Source organism: Anolis carolinensis, chromosome 2, assembly GCF_035594765.1.
Source record: "Anolis carolinensis isolate JA03-04 chromosome 2, rAnoCar3.1.pri, whole genome shotgun sequence".
NCBI classification, from domain to species: domain Eukaryota; kingdom Metazoa; phylum Chordata; class Lepidosauria; order Squamata; family Dactyloidae; genus Anolis; species Anolis carolinensis.
In genome coordinates, this window is record NC_085842.1 from 116,531,174 (window position 1) to 116,547,033 (window position 15,860).

At 38.6% G+C, this 15,860-nt stretch overlaps 1 protein-coding gene across 3 annotated transcripts in view; it reads left to right on the plus strand.

Annotated features, from left to right (window-relative positions):
- The window catches only part of neurl1b (neuralized E3 ubiquitin protein ligase 1B), a 276,316-nt gene that overhangs the window by 245,194 nt on the left and 15,262 nt on the right, over window positions 1-15,860 (plus strand). Inside the window, exon 1 of one of the 3 annotated variants that reach the window (XM_062970436.1) lies at window positions 14,532-15,129. The exons of the other annotated variants lie outside the window; for them this stretch is intronic. Coding sequence (XP_062826506.1) covers window positions 15,048-15,129 — 82 coding nt within the window. The 5' untranslated portion in view covers window positions 14,532-15,047. Of the gene's footprint in view, window positions 1-14,531; window positions 15,130-15,860 lie in introns of those variants that run through there. 3 annotated transcript variants of the gene reach the window in all.

Sequence of the window (15,860 nt, forward strand, 5' to 3'; positions counted from 1 at the left end):
GAGTAATTTGAATTTGATTATGTTAAAAATGCCTAATCAGAGCTGCATCCCATCCCTAAATGATCTGTGCAACATCTAAAACAGAGGCAGAGAAGTTTGTCCCTGCTAATGTTTTTGGTCAACAATTTCCATCATCTTTGGCCAGTATAGAAAATGGTGCTATAGATATAGTCAAAACACATGTGGAAGGTCATAGGCACTCAAAAGCTTTTTTTAACCCTCTCTTTCTTCTGCCTCTGTATATTGACATGGGTTGAAAGTAATGTTGTCACTGTTGTTTATCACAAAGTCCCTTGCAAATATTCCCCCACCCTTTTTCCATATAGACCTTATCTTAATAATGGCACTCATAAAGCAAAGTACTACATGTTCCCAGCGACAAAATGCATTTACATATCAGTGGATGATATATGGATGAAGTTACAATAAATGAATAACAACTGTGCTTTTATTGAAACAAGCTAGGATCAAACTGTTGTTTATGATCCTGAATGGTGAATAAAGAAGCCAAAATTTTCAGTTAATTTGAACTTCCTCTGGAAGTCACTACTCCGGGTCTCATAGTTACTTTAGAGGAAGGGAAGGGGGATAGGAATTAAAAGGTTTGCTCTTCCTTGTTCATATAGGACTACTCTGTGGTATGATACAAGTTGACTACTCACTAGTACCCCGAAGTGTGCTATCAAAAAGTGATACCATCTCAAATATTCACCCAAATATGCACTTCTCTTATTGAATGGCATTCAGTGGCTTTCTTCAGAGCCTTGGTTACAGGAGGATCATAAGGTGATGCCACACCAGCTGCCATCTTAGGGTGCCAAGGACACTGGTGCAGACTCCTTGAGGTGGGATGGGTTTAATGTGACACCAGGAAGTTGCCCACACCTCTGTTAGCATTATGTCCCAAATTGATCTTTGTTGACTTTGGGAATGGCCTGGAAAAGGATGTGCTGCTTATGAAAGGACAGAGCTTGGGAAAATCCCGTTTTTGTAGAGTATAGCTCACAAAATAGCTGGGGAATTCTGTTGGCTGTTGTCCAAAAGGTAACATTCTCAAGCTTCAGAAATCGACATAAGTGAATATTGCGATAATTTTTAGGGATCTGAAATGTAATTGTTTAATTATAAATATTATAATTATAAATATTACTCCAGAGAGGAGTGAAGGAAGAAATGGAATATTCTGTCTCTGTGATCACTGCTAGGATAGTGAAGAGCTCTGCCTCCTGACCTTTGATGTATTGGTGAAATAAGGCATGCCCTGTTCTGCCTTTTATGTGACCATTAGGAACATTTGAAATTAGCTCAAGTAAGCCGGTTGTTTGTTCTCTCAGCAGTTTAGCTTGTGACACCAATATGTTTAAGAGATGTGCTGTTAATGAGGATGGCATGGCCCTGAGGTCATTTTCCCTTTCAAGGTAACAGTTCCTTTGTATATGGACTTTTATTGACATGATGGATTCCTGCCTTTGTAGGAACTTTCCCATTGCAGATTTTTTTTTATAGAGGAACTGCAGTGCGCAAAGGGTCATTGCTCTAGGACATGTCATGGGTTGTATGATTAAACTGAAAAAAGAAAATTAAGTCACAAGTGAAACTCATGAAATCTGCTCTGAGAACAATAGTTTACTGTTTTGCAAACTATATGAAAGTAAGTTATTGCAAGATGAAGTGGCAAGGAGGAAATTAACTATTATGACTTGCCATTTCAGATAGACAATGATTTAAGGTACATCTACACCTGGGGTCCTCAAACTTTTTAAGTGGAGGGCCGGTTCATAGTCCCTCAGATTGCTGAAGGGCCAAATTATCATTTGAAAAAAATACGAACAAATCCCTATGCACACTGCACATGTCTTATTTTGTAATGCAAAAAAAAAAAAACCCCAACAACAATTATTTATTTATTTATTTACTACATTTATACCCCACCCTCTCTCTCCCCGAAGGGGACTCAGAATGGCTTACAAATTGTATGTACATACAATATATTATGTTATTAGCATAGCACAATATTAGCATTATATATTACTATCTGGTACTATGCTATACATTTAATATATAATAAATAATTAATATTATTATATTATACAATATTATTATATTGTATAATTATTATTACCTGCCCTGAGTCCCCTATTGAGTGAGAAGGGTGGGGTAGAAATACTGTAATAAATAAATAAATATTATATTGTATTACATTATAATATCATTATCAATATTATATGTATACACAATATATCATATTATTTACCGTAGCACAATACTAGTAAATGAAAGAACAATATAATATTTAAAAATAAAATAAATTTTAACCAACATACTGTAAACCTATCAGGATTTCATTGGGAAGTGTGGGTCTGCTCCTGCCCAAAGAGATAGTCAATCCTGACAAGACAGAGGCCCTCCTGGTCAATCGTGCGTCGGATCGGGGTATTGGGTGGCAACCTGTGCTGGACGGGGTTGCACTCCCCCTGAAACCACAGGTCCGCAGTTTGGGGGTCCTCCTGGATTCAGCGTTGACGCTTGAAGCACAGGTGTCGGTGGTGGCTGGGAGGGCTTTCGCACAACTCAAACTTGTGCGCCAACTGCGACCATACCTCGTGAAGTCTGATTTGACCACGGTGGTCCATGCCTTAGTTACCTCTAGACTGGACTACTGTAATGCGCTCTACGTGGGGCTTCCCTTGAAGACGGCCCGGAAATTACAATTGGTCCAACGCTCGGCAGCCAGATTAATAACGGGGGCGAGTTACAGGGAGAGATCCACTCCCCTGTTTAAGGAGCTCCACTGGCTGCCGTTTATTTTCCGGTCCCAATTCAAGGTGCAGACTATCATCTATAAAGCCCTAAACGGTTTGGGACCCACCTACCTCCGTGACCGTATTTCCTTTCATAAACCTGCCCGATTTTTACGATCATCCGGGGAGGCCCTTTTAGCACCACTGTCTTTATCCCAGGCCCGCCTTGTGAGTACAAGGGAGAGGGCCTTTTCTGCTGTGGCCCCCCGATTGTGGAACTCACTGCCTACTGAAATTAGGCAAGCTCCCACGCTGTTAGCTTTTAGGAAAGACTTGAAAACATGGCTCTTCCGCTGTGCCTTTGGTGAGTAACTTCTGTTATTTCTGTGTTACTCCCACCCCGAACATCTATCCTCTAGATTACCCCACTTCCATATGTCCCTGCCCACAGTGGAGTACCCCTATGTCCCTCTCACCCCAGGTTTTATCTCTGTGTTCACGTGGCCTGCCCTTGTTTTACTGTTTTTTGATTTCTTGATGTTGATGCATTTATTGTATTTTTAATGGTGCTATGTTATGTTGTTTTATATTTTGTTATATTGTATTACTCTGGGCATGGCCCCATGTTAGCCGCCCCGAGTCCCCGTTGGGGAGATGGTGGCGGGGTATAAATAAAGTTTTATTATTATTATTATTATTATTATTAATTAGGATTGTTGTTGTTGTGTGCCTTCAAGCCATTTCAGACTTTGGGTGAGCCTAAGTCTAAAACTGAGGGCAGGGGCCAGGTCAATGACCGCATCCGGCCCCTGGGCCTTAGTTTGGGGACCTCTGATCTACACTGTAGAATTAATACAGTTTGGCATCACTTGATCTGTTAGGCTCAATGCTGTGGAATCTAGGAAGTTCCCATTTGATGAGGCAGCAGCACTGTTTTGCAAAGAAGACTAAAAACTTCATAAAACTACAACTGTAATGGTTCCATAGCATTGGGCTGTGATAGCTAAAGAGGTGTAGATGCACCCCAAATAACAATGTTAGTGAGGTTAGTGAGAGCCAGCATGGTGTGGTAGTCTGAGTGTTGGAAGAGTAGGGTTTGAATCTCCACTCAGCTATGAAATCCACTGGGTAATCTTGGGCAATTTATACCTTCCCAGATTTAGAGTCAATGGCAGATTTCCTTTGAATAAGTACAGGCAGTCCCAGAGTTACAAACATTAGACTTACAAATGACTCATAGTTACAAGTGGGGATGAGACCACAGGAAGTGAGAGAACTCTCTTCCTCGGAAAAGAAAATTATTCCTAAAGAGTTATCATGGGGAAGATTTCTCAGCTGAAGTGTGATGGCACACCTGAGCCTTTGGGAAAAACTATAGTGTCTGGCTTTACTCTGGGCTATCTATATACCTTTTGTTAAGATCAAGGCCCTTAACATACAGAGGCACTTTAGGCAAGGTGAGAAGATAAGCAGAATGAGTTTAAGAAAACAAGATAAATAAAGGGTTAATTCCACCCGGTACTATTATAAGATAGTTTAGGACAATACATTACAAAAGGAGATTTTGCTGGTTGCAGTCATCTCTCTGGAGTCCTTGGAAGTTTTGCCTCTGATGTAAAGCGATGGTTTACAAGCTGGTGCTCATAAGCTGTCTCTCTGTTGTAGCCCAGCCTAAGATTGGGCCCATTCAGCCAGTGATTGTCCCTGCACCAGCTTTGCCAGAGAACTCTGGGTTTGGGCCTGAGTTGCAGCCAGAGTCTGTCCCAGTGGATTCTGGGACCAGAGACGGAATGGTCGCAAGCAGGCATTTTGAACCACATTCCTCCCAACAGTCAAGGCCAGATCACCAGGTGTCAGATGGACATTCTAGTTTAGAGGAGGATAATGAGTTTGACAGGATAACAGCGATAACTCATTGGAGGACGGAACAAGAATGTTTGTGAAGAAGCAAACGGTTGTTTTTGAAGCACTCTGATGAGTAGTTTTCTCATGAGAGCAAGACTTTGGTTTTCCTTAAAATGCCTTGTTTTCTTGGCCACAGCCAGAGGTGATGACGTTGCTTATTCAAGAAAGAAAGATCTTTGTTCAGTGTTCCTGTATCTTGCTTCAAGTATCAGCCTTGCCGTGAATCCAGTGGAATATTCCAGTGACTTTGCTATTTGGTTTTTATTCCATTCGAGACCATTGCCTTGGGTTTCATCTTTGACTTTATACTTTGGAACTAATCCTGCATTCGAGTCTTGTTTTCCTGTGCCTTGTTTGTGTATCATTATTGACTTCATACCTTGAATCACCTTGGAATTAATCCTGCACTCCAGTCTTGGTTTCCTGTGGCTATCCTTTATTCATGTCTTGGGAAATAATCCAGTTTTGGACTATGCTCTTTGAGTGGTTTTTATATACTCTTGTCTCATGAATTTCAAGTTCCTTGCTCTTATGGATTTAAACCTGATTTACTGACTCTGAACTATATTTTGCTTTTACTTGCATTTAATCATAAAGAAACAACTTGCTTGCTTATATTCTGGGGCTTCAGAGTGGTTTGGAGGTGCCTACACAGCCTAAGGGTGCAACACTCTCAATCTTCTTTCTTGTGAAGCTTCAGCTGGTCAAAAGCTGTCTCTGGGACTGGTAGTATATGAAAACTGGCCGAATGCAGATGCTAAGGATGCCTGTTTTGGATTGTTTGGGCCTAAGATTACCAAACAATGCCCAAGCCTCTGGTCACTGTAGCTCTGCTGCAGAAAGAGGAAGAGTCTAGCAAGTACAGGCAGCTGGAATAAAGCAACTAAGGCTGGTCTCTAAGGGTTTTTTGTGCTCCACCCAAAACTAATACAAAGGGAGGTAACTACACTATTGGGAAAACCTATAAATAGGGGAACTAAAGCAAAGAAGAGAAAAAGGCAGAGCCAAGACTTCACATGAAGCTTTATCACCAATTCTTATTTCCACAACAAGCCATTTTTTTCCGACATCCAATTAGCATAGGGACAGAAAGTAAGGTGAAATCTTCTGAACAGGGGCACAGACAGCAAAGGAAACATCACAGAGGTAGCAACCCTTCCCTGTAATATGCAAATCTCACTCCCCCCCCTATATATACACATAACACTCTATATATATGGAGTTACATTTTTAAAATGTACCTGTTCTGACTTACATACAAATTCAATTAAAGAACAACCCTGCAGAACATGTCTTGTTTGTAACTTGTGGACTACCTGTATTGCAAAAATAAAATTAAACATTCAATCTAAGAGGTTCACTGTAAATTCAAATGTATTTGAGGGAACTTAAAAATAATTCTAACGATGTCCATCCTAATGTTATGATTTTAATAGGGTTTGGAAGAGTTACTTTTTGAGAGTAAAATTCCCAGAATTGCTCTAACCAGCATGACCAATATCTTATTAAGAATGGCAATCTAAATTTAACTTTCCTGTGCGCTCCATTTCCAAATGGAGCAATGGAATTAGTGTGATATGAGGACAGAATAACGACTGTATGTATAAAAATTCTAGTGGAATTTCTCTAAACTTTATACTGTTTGAAAATTTTCATTTCCTACCCCCCACATCCCTCTTGTTTCCTTGACCTACAGTCTAGCCCCTAGGCCTTTCTTTGGAAATCTGAGTCATCCAAGCGTTTTATTTTTCATTTGGTTGGCTTTTTAAAAAGTCTTTTCTTCAAGGGACATTTCTAATCAGTAAAGCTCTAGTAGATAAATGCAACCCCTTGCATGACAGGTCAGCACTTGCCCTTGTTTGCTAAAATTGTACATTTTAGAGATACTATGGATCAAAAACCAGGATACAAAATCAAAACTGCTTCCTGTCCACACTCACTGCAAGAAACAGTCCAGTGCCATAGTCTCCCCTTTCTCAGGTCTTTGCTTGGCAGGAGCAGCAGCAAATCCCTACCCTTCGTGTGTAGCTTGCGAAATGTGAAAAAGAAATTATTGTGTATGAATTTTTGGCAGTGCTAAGACTCTCTTGTCTATTCTTCATTCCAAGGATTTGAAGAGCATTTTACATGGGAGGAAGTCAACCAAAATGCTGAGGCACATCATTTGGGCAATGGGATTTTAAAATAAGGCATGTGACATAGAAAGGTCTGAGAAAGAAACGGGGGGGGGGGGGGGAGATATAAGTGGGGAAACACAATTTCAATTTTTGTCCCCAAAGCCTTATTGCCTTATTTCATTGAAAAATTGGGAGAAATGGATCGTGAAATATTTTCTTTTACCAGAGCACCAGCCTTTAGGAATTAAAAACTTGGCTATGGAAGCAGGCGTTCGAGAATGGTTAACCACAATTTGAGTGATGGAAATTCTAAATGAGGCAAACGCTAACTGGTTTTATTATCTTTACTACTAAGAGTTAGTTTGTAATATTTTTAGTATAATAAATGCCTTAATTTTATATAGTTTTATAGTTATTAGTGATGTCTCTATGTATTATGATTTGTCCTTTTGATTTGCTGTTTTGATCTGTTTATGCCCCGGAGTGTGGTGGAGGCTCCTTCTTTGGAGGCTTTTAAACACAGGCTGGATGGCCATCTGTCGGGAGTGCTTTCTATTCAATTTTTCTGCTTTGTGGTAGGGTGTTGGACTGGATGGCCCATGAGGTCTCTTCCAACTCGATGATTCTATGATTCTATACTGTATCTTTGTTAAAAGCTACCCTGAGTCCCCCTGGGGAGAGGGGGCGGGATATAAATAAAGCATTATTATTATTATTATTATTATTATTATTATTATTATTATTATTATTAGGTTCTTTGTTCGGCATGTTTTATTTTTCTTCTTGATTTGACCCCAGATTACTTCAAGCTTTAATTTCAAATTGGATTTGGATTCATCCTGGGTGAAATAATAGATGGATGTAGCGTTGTACCAGGGGGAAGAAGGGGCTGTGGGGAAAAAAAACAGAACCTGGAGGAGAGAGGAGAAGCTGAACAAACACCCTTTCCCCAAAGAGACTCCGTAAATGATAGCCCTTTTTGTTGTCAGCTCTTGCCCACATATATTCTCAATTAAAATCTCTACATCATACTCATGAAAGGAGGAGAGGACTCCTCTTGAAATACAATTTTAAAAACCCAGAAGAGAACAAAGTCACCCCAAAAAGCTTTAAATAGTAATTGATTTGTGAGAACAAGATCTGAAACTTGTTGAACTAGATATTGGGGATTCTCTCTCATGTTAATTTAGACAGTGAGTTTGGTCAAATTGCTCTTGCTGCCCATCTCTGTAAATGAGACTAAGTAAGTGCCTCAAGGCTGTAAGAAGGTATTGATGCACCAGGCATTCAGGTTACAGTTCTTTTGACCTGGGGAAGTGTGCAATTTGACAACATTTGTATGCTGCAGTAGTGTAGAAAATCTTTAGTGTTCTGTATAAATCTGAAATTTTTTATTTTTGGATGCAAGCCAGGGATATGGCTTCAGGGAAGGCATAAGAATTCTGCTCCCCAAAATAAAGTTTTTCTTCAGTTCCCACATTTTTAGCATTGGTGGAGCTATCATTCGACCAAACATTTATAAATATACCACAGAAAACAATTGGCAAATTTATGAAGGAATGTGAGCACAGCCAATATCAGGGTTGTAGGTATGAACAGTTGTTGATTTTTTAAAATTTATTTGCATGTCGCTGTTCTTCCAAAACTTGAGCCATCTTAGTTAGAAAATTGGTTAAAAACTATCCATTTTTTTCAGTGGCGCACTTTCTGCTATAAATTTGAGATTGAAGGAAAATTTCATGGATGGGCAGAATTATTGTTTGAAGAGCATCACCCTCTTCTCCATAGCTGCACCTCTGGTTTGACCCATGAAAAGTATGTAGACATAGCACAATTCCTGGTTTTAACACACTTACATTTTGATTGATTTAAAAAGCTCATTAAAATACCACACACACACCCCACACCCCACCATGTTTATCTAAAGAAATGAGTTTTCTCAATCTTTTTTTTTTTGGATTTCTATTCAAGTTAAGAGTCTACCGTTTTTTTTCTCTCTCATGTCAGGAGTGACTTGAGAAACTGCAAGTTGTTTCTGGTGTGAGAGATTGGCTGCCTGCAAGGATGTTGCCCAGAGGATGCCCAGATGTTTGATGTTTTACCAACCTTGTGGGAGGCTTCTCTCCTATCCCTGCATGGGGAGCTGGAGCTGACAGAGGGAGCTCACCCACTCTCCTCAGATTCAAACCTCCGACCTGTCTGTCAGCAGTCCTGCCGGCACAAGGGTTTAACCCATTGCGCCACCAGGGACTCCAGTCTAATTATATAAAAAGCATATAATTACACTGCTGTCTGCCAGGTTCAAAGGTAATACAAGGTACAAAATCTTTGTGGCACAAAAGTAGACATTTAGATACAGTAACTGCAATACTAAATCTAGAGGAACAAGGAGAAACAGTTGCAGTCCTTAGATGTCTCATAAGACAGGGAAGCATTTTGATTTATACATCAAGCACTAATAAAACTTCATTTCAAACATTATTTCCATACTATTAAATAATATCTTTTTGCATAAGAATGCATATAAAATTTAACAAGCTCAAGACAGATTGTTAAAATGGGGAGCTTACCTCAATCCAGAAGAAAAAAAAAAGATTTAATTTCCCGTCAACATGGGTAGGAATATGGGAACATACTCTTCCATGTATTATTATAGACAGTTTACAATGTGCTACTGGATGGCATTTTGGGTCATCAGTAATACAGATTATATTAAAGATTCTAGGAATCAGTGAGGCCTTATTGGACAATATGAGACATTCCAAATACTGCCTCTTTTTTGTTATTATCTGTTGTGTTCCTATTTGTAGTGATTTAATTAATATGTTTTATCAATTTGTACTTGCTCTTAGAGGAACTTTCACACTAGAACTACAGTTTTCTTTTCCAGAGGCACTACATCTCCATTTTGTAATATCTTCTCACTTTTAGTCATGTCTTCTGCTATTGTCAAGACTGCCATATCTGTAACTCAAACATTCAAGTTTATTGTCTTACTAATTTGCAGATGACAAATCATACTTTTGCATAAATTCCAATCTACTCTTGCATCTAATTTATTCATGGCATTTACTATATTTAGTCTGTGTCGTCTGGTCACTTGAATGTGGTCAACAGTTTCATCTTTTTCCTGCTGGAGGTTGACCATAGAGAGTTGTGCCAGAAGTCCTGGAGATTCTTAGAGAAAACTCTTCTCTAGGTATTTATAGGTTCTCCAATGGGATTCAGTGATCAACTTCTTACAGAGATTTTTAAAAAGATGTTCTCCCAGTTAAACTAAATATCATTATCATTTGCTCCCCCCACCCCCTTTTATGAGGAATTTGTACCTATACCTCCATGGATGGCCTACTGTAGTGGAAAGAGAATATCATTTCTATTCAACACTCTATGTGTTTTCTTTTTGCTTTCTTTGATATATTTACTAGAAAAAGCTCTCTTTTTCACCAGTTTGTTTCACTTATGGATATGATGGGGTAGAAACAGCTGATTACCATGACCTTGAAGGTATAAAACATGGTTTACTGGCGTGATTTTTGAAGTTTTTCTATCAAGTACATGTAATTGTGTTCGACTCTAGTAAACAGTTCCAACACTATATTCTTTTCTTTTAGTTATGTTATGTGTCAAGTATTTTCAATCCCAATTGTTTTCTGATCTATCCCAATTGGTTTCTGGACCTACGCATTTGACAGGTCATACTCTTGATGTGGTTTTCAGCTTGGAACATATAGATCTGTGGGAGAAGGTGATTAATACCTCTGAGTTGTCATGGACAGATCATTTTCTGGTCAGGACTAGTATCACAGCTACAACCTACCTCTGTGGTGGTGGAGAACCTATTAAGAGGGCTGCCCTCAAAGTCTAATAGATACTTTGAGATTCTAGGAGGTCTTAGTGGGTTCTATGGCAGGTATCACTAATGATCCTGTTCAATTCCTGGTCAATATGTGGAATAAAAATCTAACCAATACTATTGACAGGATCACTCCCAAACATCCTCTTCAACCCATTACTACCCAAGCTTCCTAGTATTCAGGGACTCTCAGAGAAATAAAACTGGGTGATGACTAGAGCAGGGATGGTGGAAAACTCAACTGTTATGTGACCAGAACACAATGTAGAGGATATCTTCACTCCTATAAAGTGGCAATACGCACAGCGAAGAAAGCTTTCTTCTCTGCATGTGTTGTGTCTGCGGATTCACATTCAACTGAGCTGTTTAGAGTGGTGGGAGGTTTAACTCAGGTATCCTCTCCTTCGAACCTGTTGCTAGTACCTTCAGTAGCTCACTGTGATGTCTTTATTAACTAATTTAAGATAAAATATCTCACGTAAGAGCTGACTTAGAGGAAGTCATTGCAGCAGAAGTAGATAATGAGATGTCCAGCAACTCTATGAGTGGGATTACACTGGATCTGTTTCAATTGATGTGTACTATTGATGTGGGCAAGCTGCTGAGGCACGTAAGGAGGACAACTGCTTACTTGCCAATATTTTCCCTTCTCCTATGGATACTAAATCTCCCATAGCTTAAGATAGGATATTGGATGTATTAGACCTGTAAACATTATTTTAAAGTGAGATTTAAAGGATGGTTTATTTCTTTTTCAGGAACTACTATCCTATTTGGGTTTGGGAAGGAATGTTCTAGTTCAAATAGACAGTTGGCATAGATGGGAGTGGAGAAGAATTAATTTTCCTGTAATGTGTGACTTGTTTGTGATCTGACACTATTGAATCCCTAGAAATCTTGGCTAGTTCTCTTTGTTCTCTGACCATAGAACATTGTGGACCGATTGTTATGTTGGTTAATATTTCATGGGCTGGTATGTGATCATCCTGCTTTGATGAAGGGCTCTGGGCTATATCAGGGTTGACCAACTGTTGCTGCCCAGATTTATTTATAGCCTACAAACCTCACCAGCCCTATCCAACATCTCCATTGGTATGGGCATTTGGGAAGTGCAGTCCAAAAACAACTGGAGAGTTGTAGCTGCCTGCTCCTCTTCTGGCCTCATCTGCTTTTATGTTTAACTAAAGTCAGATAGTCCTTTACTCTTCCTATGCACTTTTTTTTGGTAAGCCGTATGGTGTGCCATTTATAAACATGTCCTTCAGTTTCAGCCTTTCCTACAATTTGCTTGAAATATTTCCATATCTGTCCAGAGACACCAAACAGCTTAAACTACTTGAGTGTATGATTGTAATGTTAGTGTGGCTAAGAACCAGAGAGACACAGTAGATTTCTGCTGAGGAGCAGAACATGCAAACTGTATTTTGTGTGTCTTAGAAAATCCTTTTTTGGTTTAAATATGGTTTACAGTAAAGGTTTTGTTCTAAAATGGAATTTTGAAAGCTGCAATGAGGTTAGTTTAATTTGCTTTTTTTTTAAAAAAGCTTTGCTTGTTCTTGTTTTTTCACTTAAACAAACAATATCAAAATGTACCAAATATAACTATTTTTTGAAGTTGTTTCACTGGTTTTTAAAAAAACGTGCAACCCAAAGCTAGGGTTTTGAGACATTTTTTTAAAAATGAAGCAAATATAACAATAACAAAATCCTATTAGGATTGGCATCCAAGAGCTTTTCTGAATCCAGATGGGTGGGATGCTTCATCTGGCTCCCATATTCGTACAGCCAAGTTCATCCAGTTCTCATGTGTCAAGCTTAATTAGCTAAATTAAGAGAGGTGTGGATTTTATGAATATTTATGACTAAATTGGATGAGAGCTATAGTATGGAGTGGGAGAGTACTTGAGGGATTTGCAAACTAGTCATCTGAAAAATAAAAATAACACCAATGTGAACTTTCTGTGTTTTTAAGGAACAGAAATACATTAGTCAAATTCAGATTACTTGTATATAGAACCACCACGTAACCCATTTCCCCTTCCCCAACTGCCCCCCCCCCCCCACAACCACAGGATGATTACATTAAGAGAAGCAAAACCTTATTTGTTCCTAATAGCCCATATTCTTTTTCATTTTCATTCTTTACTCCCTGAAAGTTTTCTTTGCTTCCTTCAGTACTGCTCTATACATATCTGCACTGACATGTCTCAATTCCTAAAGCATTACAAGTACAATGTCTTTTTCCATACCAAACATTTTTGGACACTGCATTATATGTCAATTTTATTTTTTGTGGGAAACCCCTGAACATTCATTATTTTTTTAAAATGTTCAGTGACCAAAAGCTAATGTTGTTGGTGTTACATTTGATGTTAAACTTTACCCAAAATGGATGTCACTGGTTTCCATGTGATCAGCCATGTATCAGGAGATGAGCTTGCAGTCATATATGGTATGCAAATAAGCCATAACTGAAGGTTGCGCAAACAAGAGAGGGCTTGCGCACTTAATGCCTTTTCTTTTTCTCATCTGTCATGGGGAAGAATAAACTAGAATTTAGTTTAACATTTGGAGATTCATGGTTTGTTGCTTCATGAAAACTAGGTGCTGTGATTTAAAATAAATTCTTTGTCAATTGCTCAATGAATCGACTTCAAATGTTAAATTATTTGTATGGTTTGTTTAGCAATGTAATTTCCCAGGCTCACATATTTCAAAAACTTGGAAATTTGCAAATGGAACACTACATTGTAGTTTGTTCCTCCTTCCAGTTATGTGGAAGGAAGAGAAAAAGGAGAACGGGAAGTGTGGAAGCCTAGCAAACCATGTGAAATTATAGCCCACAGTGGCATGCAAATACAACCATTTCCTGTTAATACTTTAGCTCTCACTACCCATTTACCAGTTTGGGCCTTTCCTTCATTAGCCAGGTTCCAAATGTGTTGCTGGTTAACCACTTAATGGTCGATGATTGCCTTCAATGTAGTATTAAAAACAGTAGCAATGAAGACATCAATTGGGTTGAGAGCAAGGTAATTGGCAAGAGACTTACTGACAGGTGTTCTGTTAGTAATGGTTGGCATTATAAATAAATTATCTATTCATTTCCTACTGGGTAATTTCCTATTGTATAATTCCAACATGCTTTCCTGTTTTGTTTTGTTTTTTAAAATAACCTTTGGCCTAAACTTCCTATTTGTCAGTTTGGAATGTAGGTGTTGTTTTGACTATACAACTGCTTTTCCATCTCATTTGACATTACTGGCCAATCCTTTTACCGTTCTCTAGTTTTGTGTGCTGTTTAAGTAAATAAAAAGAAAAATATCCATATTTCAAAAAATGGCACTGCTTGATATTTTACTCTATTCAGATACTTTCTAGACTTTTTGTGGAAGTATGGAATGGCACACAACCTTTTGCAAAATAACAATGACAATCGGTTTTGGAATTTTTTTGAGAGACCAGAACATTATACTTGCAGATAATACAAGTTTTGCTGCTGTAGAAAAAAGGCTTCCTATAGTGACCAATCCTGGCCAAGTTGTAAAGTTTGGAGGAAAATACCTTTTGGACTACAATTCCCAGAATCCTTCAACCAGTCAGGTGCCACGTTGACTGGTGCATTTTGAGAGCTATAGTCCAAGAAGGAATTTTTCCATACGTTGTGCAGTTATTCTCTTAACTGATCAGCTAAGAGTAAATCAGGAGAGAGGACTACTTTGAAGGAAAGCTCAGCAATAAATATCTGAGAGCACATCCCAGCAGCTATTTTCTTTGCAGTGGGGAGGATGAGACTGATATTAGTCCTGACTAATGTAGATCTATTAAAATCCATAGGCCTTTGCTTAGTTGTAATTATCAAGTCCCATTAATTTCACTTGGCCAATAGTAATAAAACTAGATCAGACTGCATAGACACTATAATATTAAACTGAACATAAGCAGATACTTTTGTCATTTCCAAGGCAAATCCGTCTTGTTCATGTCAAAAACAACAACTGGGAGGGAGATGATTGCAGTCCAGTTATTTGTTAACGGTTGATATGTTCATGTATGCCAGTCTTTGTTTCAGAGTCCTTTGGTCTTAACATGGTTTTACAATAAATCTTCTACTGTTCCGCAGAGTAAACGTTGCCTTGAATGCCTGAGAAATGTTTGCCTTTTAGCCTATCTATAACTCCCTATTCATTAGCTTGTGAAGTGTGTACCACTGTTGTAGATCTAAGTCCATTCTTTTCCCATATCTCTTTGCCCTTAAGATAAATGTAATGAAAAGAAATATCTTACCAGTTCTGTTTTCTGTTTGTCACTGAAAGATAAAACTGTGCTTATTATACTGTTCCCACTGCTGACTTTTCTTTTAAGATCCTGAAAGGGCAGGTGTTTCTCACTTCTCCACAAGTAACCTTGTAGTTTAGTGTTAAATATATGTTAAAAAGCAGAGTTCTCGGAATGCTGAGGCCAGAAACACTGCATTTTTTGCCTACAGGAAGTTGGGAGTGCTCAAGAGGTCTCGGTTTTTCTACTTGTGCAGTAAAGCTGAGGGTAGATTATAGACCACAGGCTTCTCATGGGAAGCTCAAATGTGCTTCTCCCATTTGTTTATTTTGCTTTACAAGTCATTTAGCTTCCCTCCTTTTGGAAAGTTTTTCTTAAAAACATATTTGTCATCCTTGGCAGGATGTTTACATTAGAAGCATATCCTTGTAACATCCTAAGAGGCACAACTTCTGCTACAGATTTGACTTATTACAGATATCACTCAAGTCACATACCGGTGGTTGTGAGGTTTGGTTTTTTACTATCCCCTCTTCCTTTGCCTTTACAAGCAGCCTCACATATAGACCTTAGTAGACAATAATACTGGTTTTCATGCCACAAAATGATTCTTCTTCTGCTTTCTGTAGATCCAATTGCTGTGAAAGATCAGGAGCAGAATAGTCTGAATCTGACAGTCCAAAGCATAGGGTGGAGTGTGGGACTTAAAGGAAATGTGCCTTCTTAAAGTTGACTTGTGACTCTATGCTGCATGTGTTAACTTGAATATAGTTTACCAAACACTGGGGGACTGCAGAGATTTCTTATTGGTTAAGTGTGAATAGATTGCGCTGTTTGTCTGGTTTTACAGAAAAGGTCTAAGAATCTGCTACTAAGAACTCAATACTTGACCTGGATATATATTTATTTTGTGAAAGATGTTTTTGAGTGTTGGATAGAGTTTGGGGCAGGACTGAGAGTATG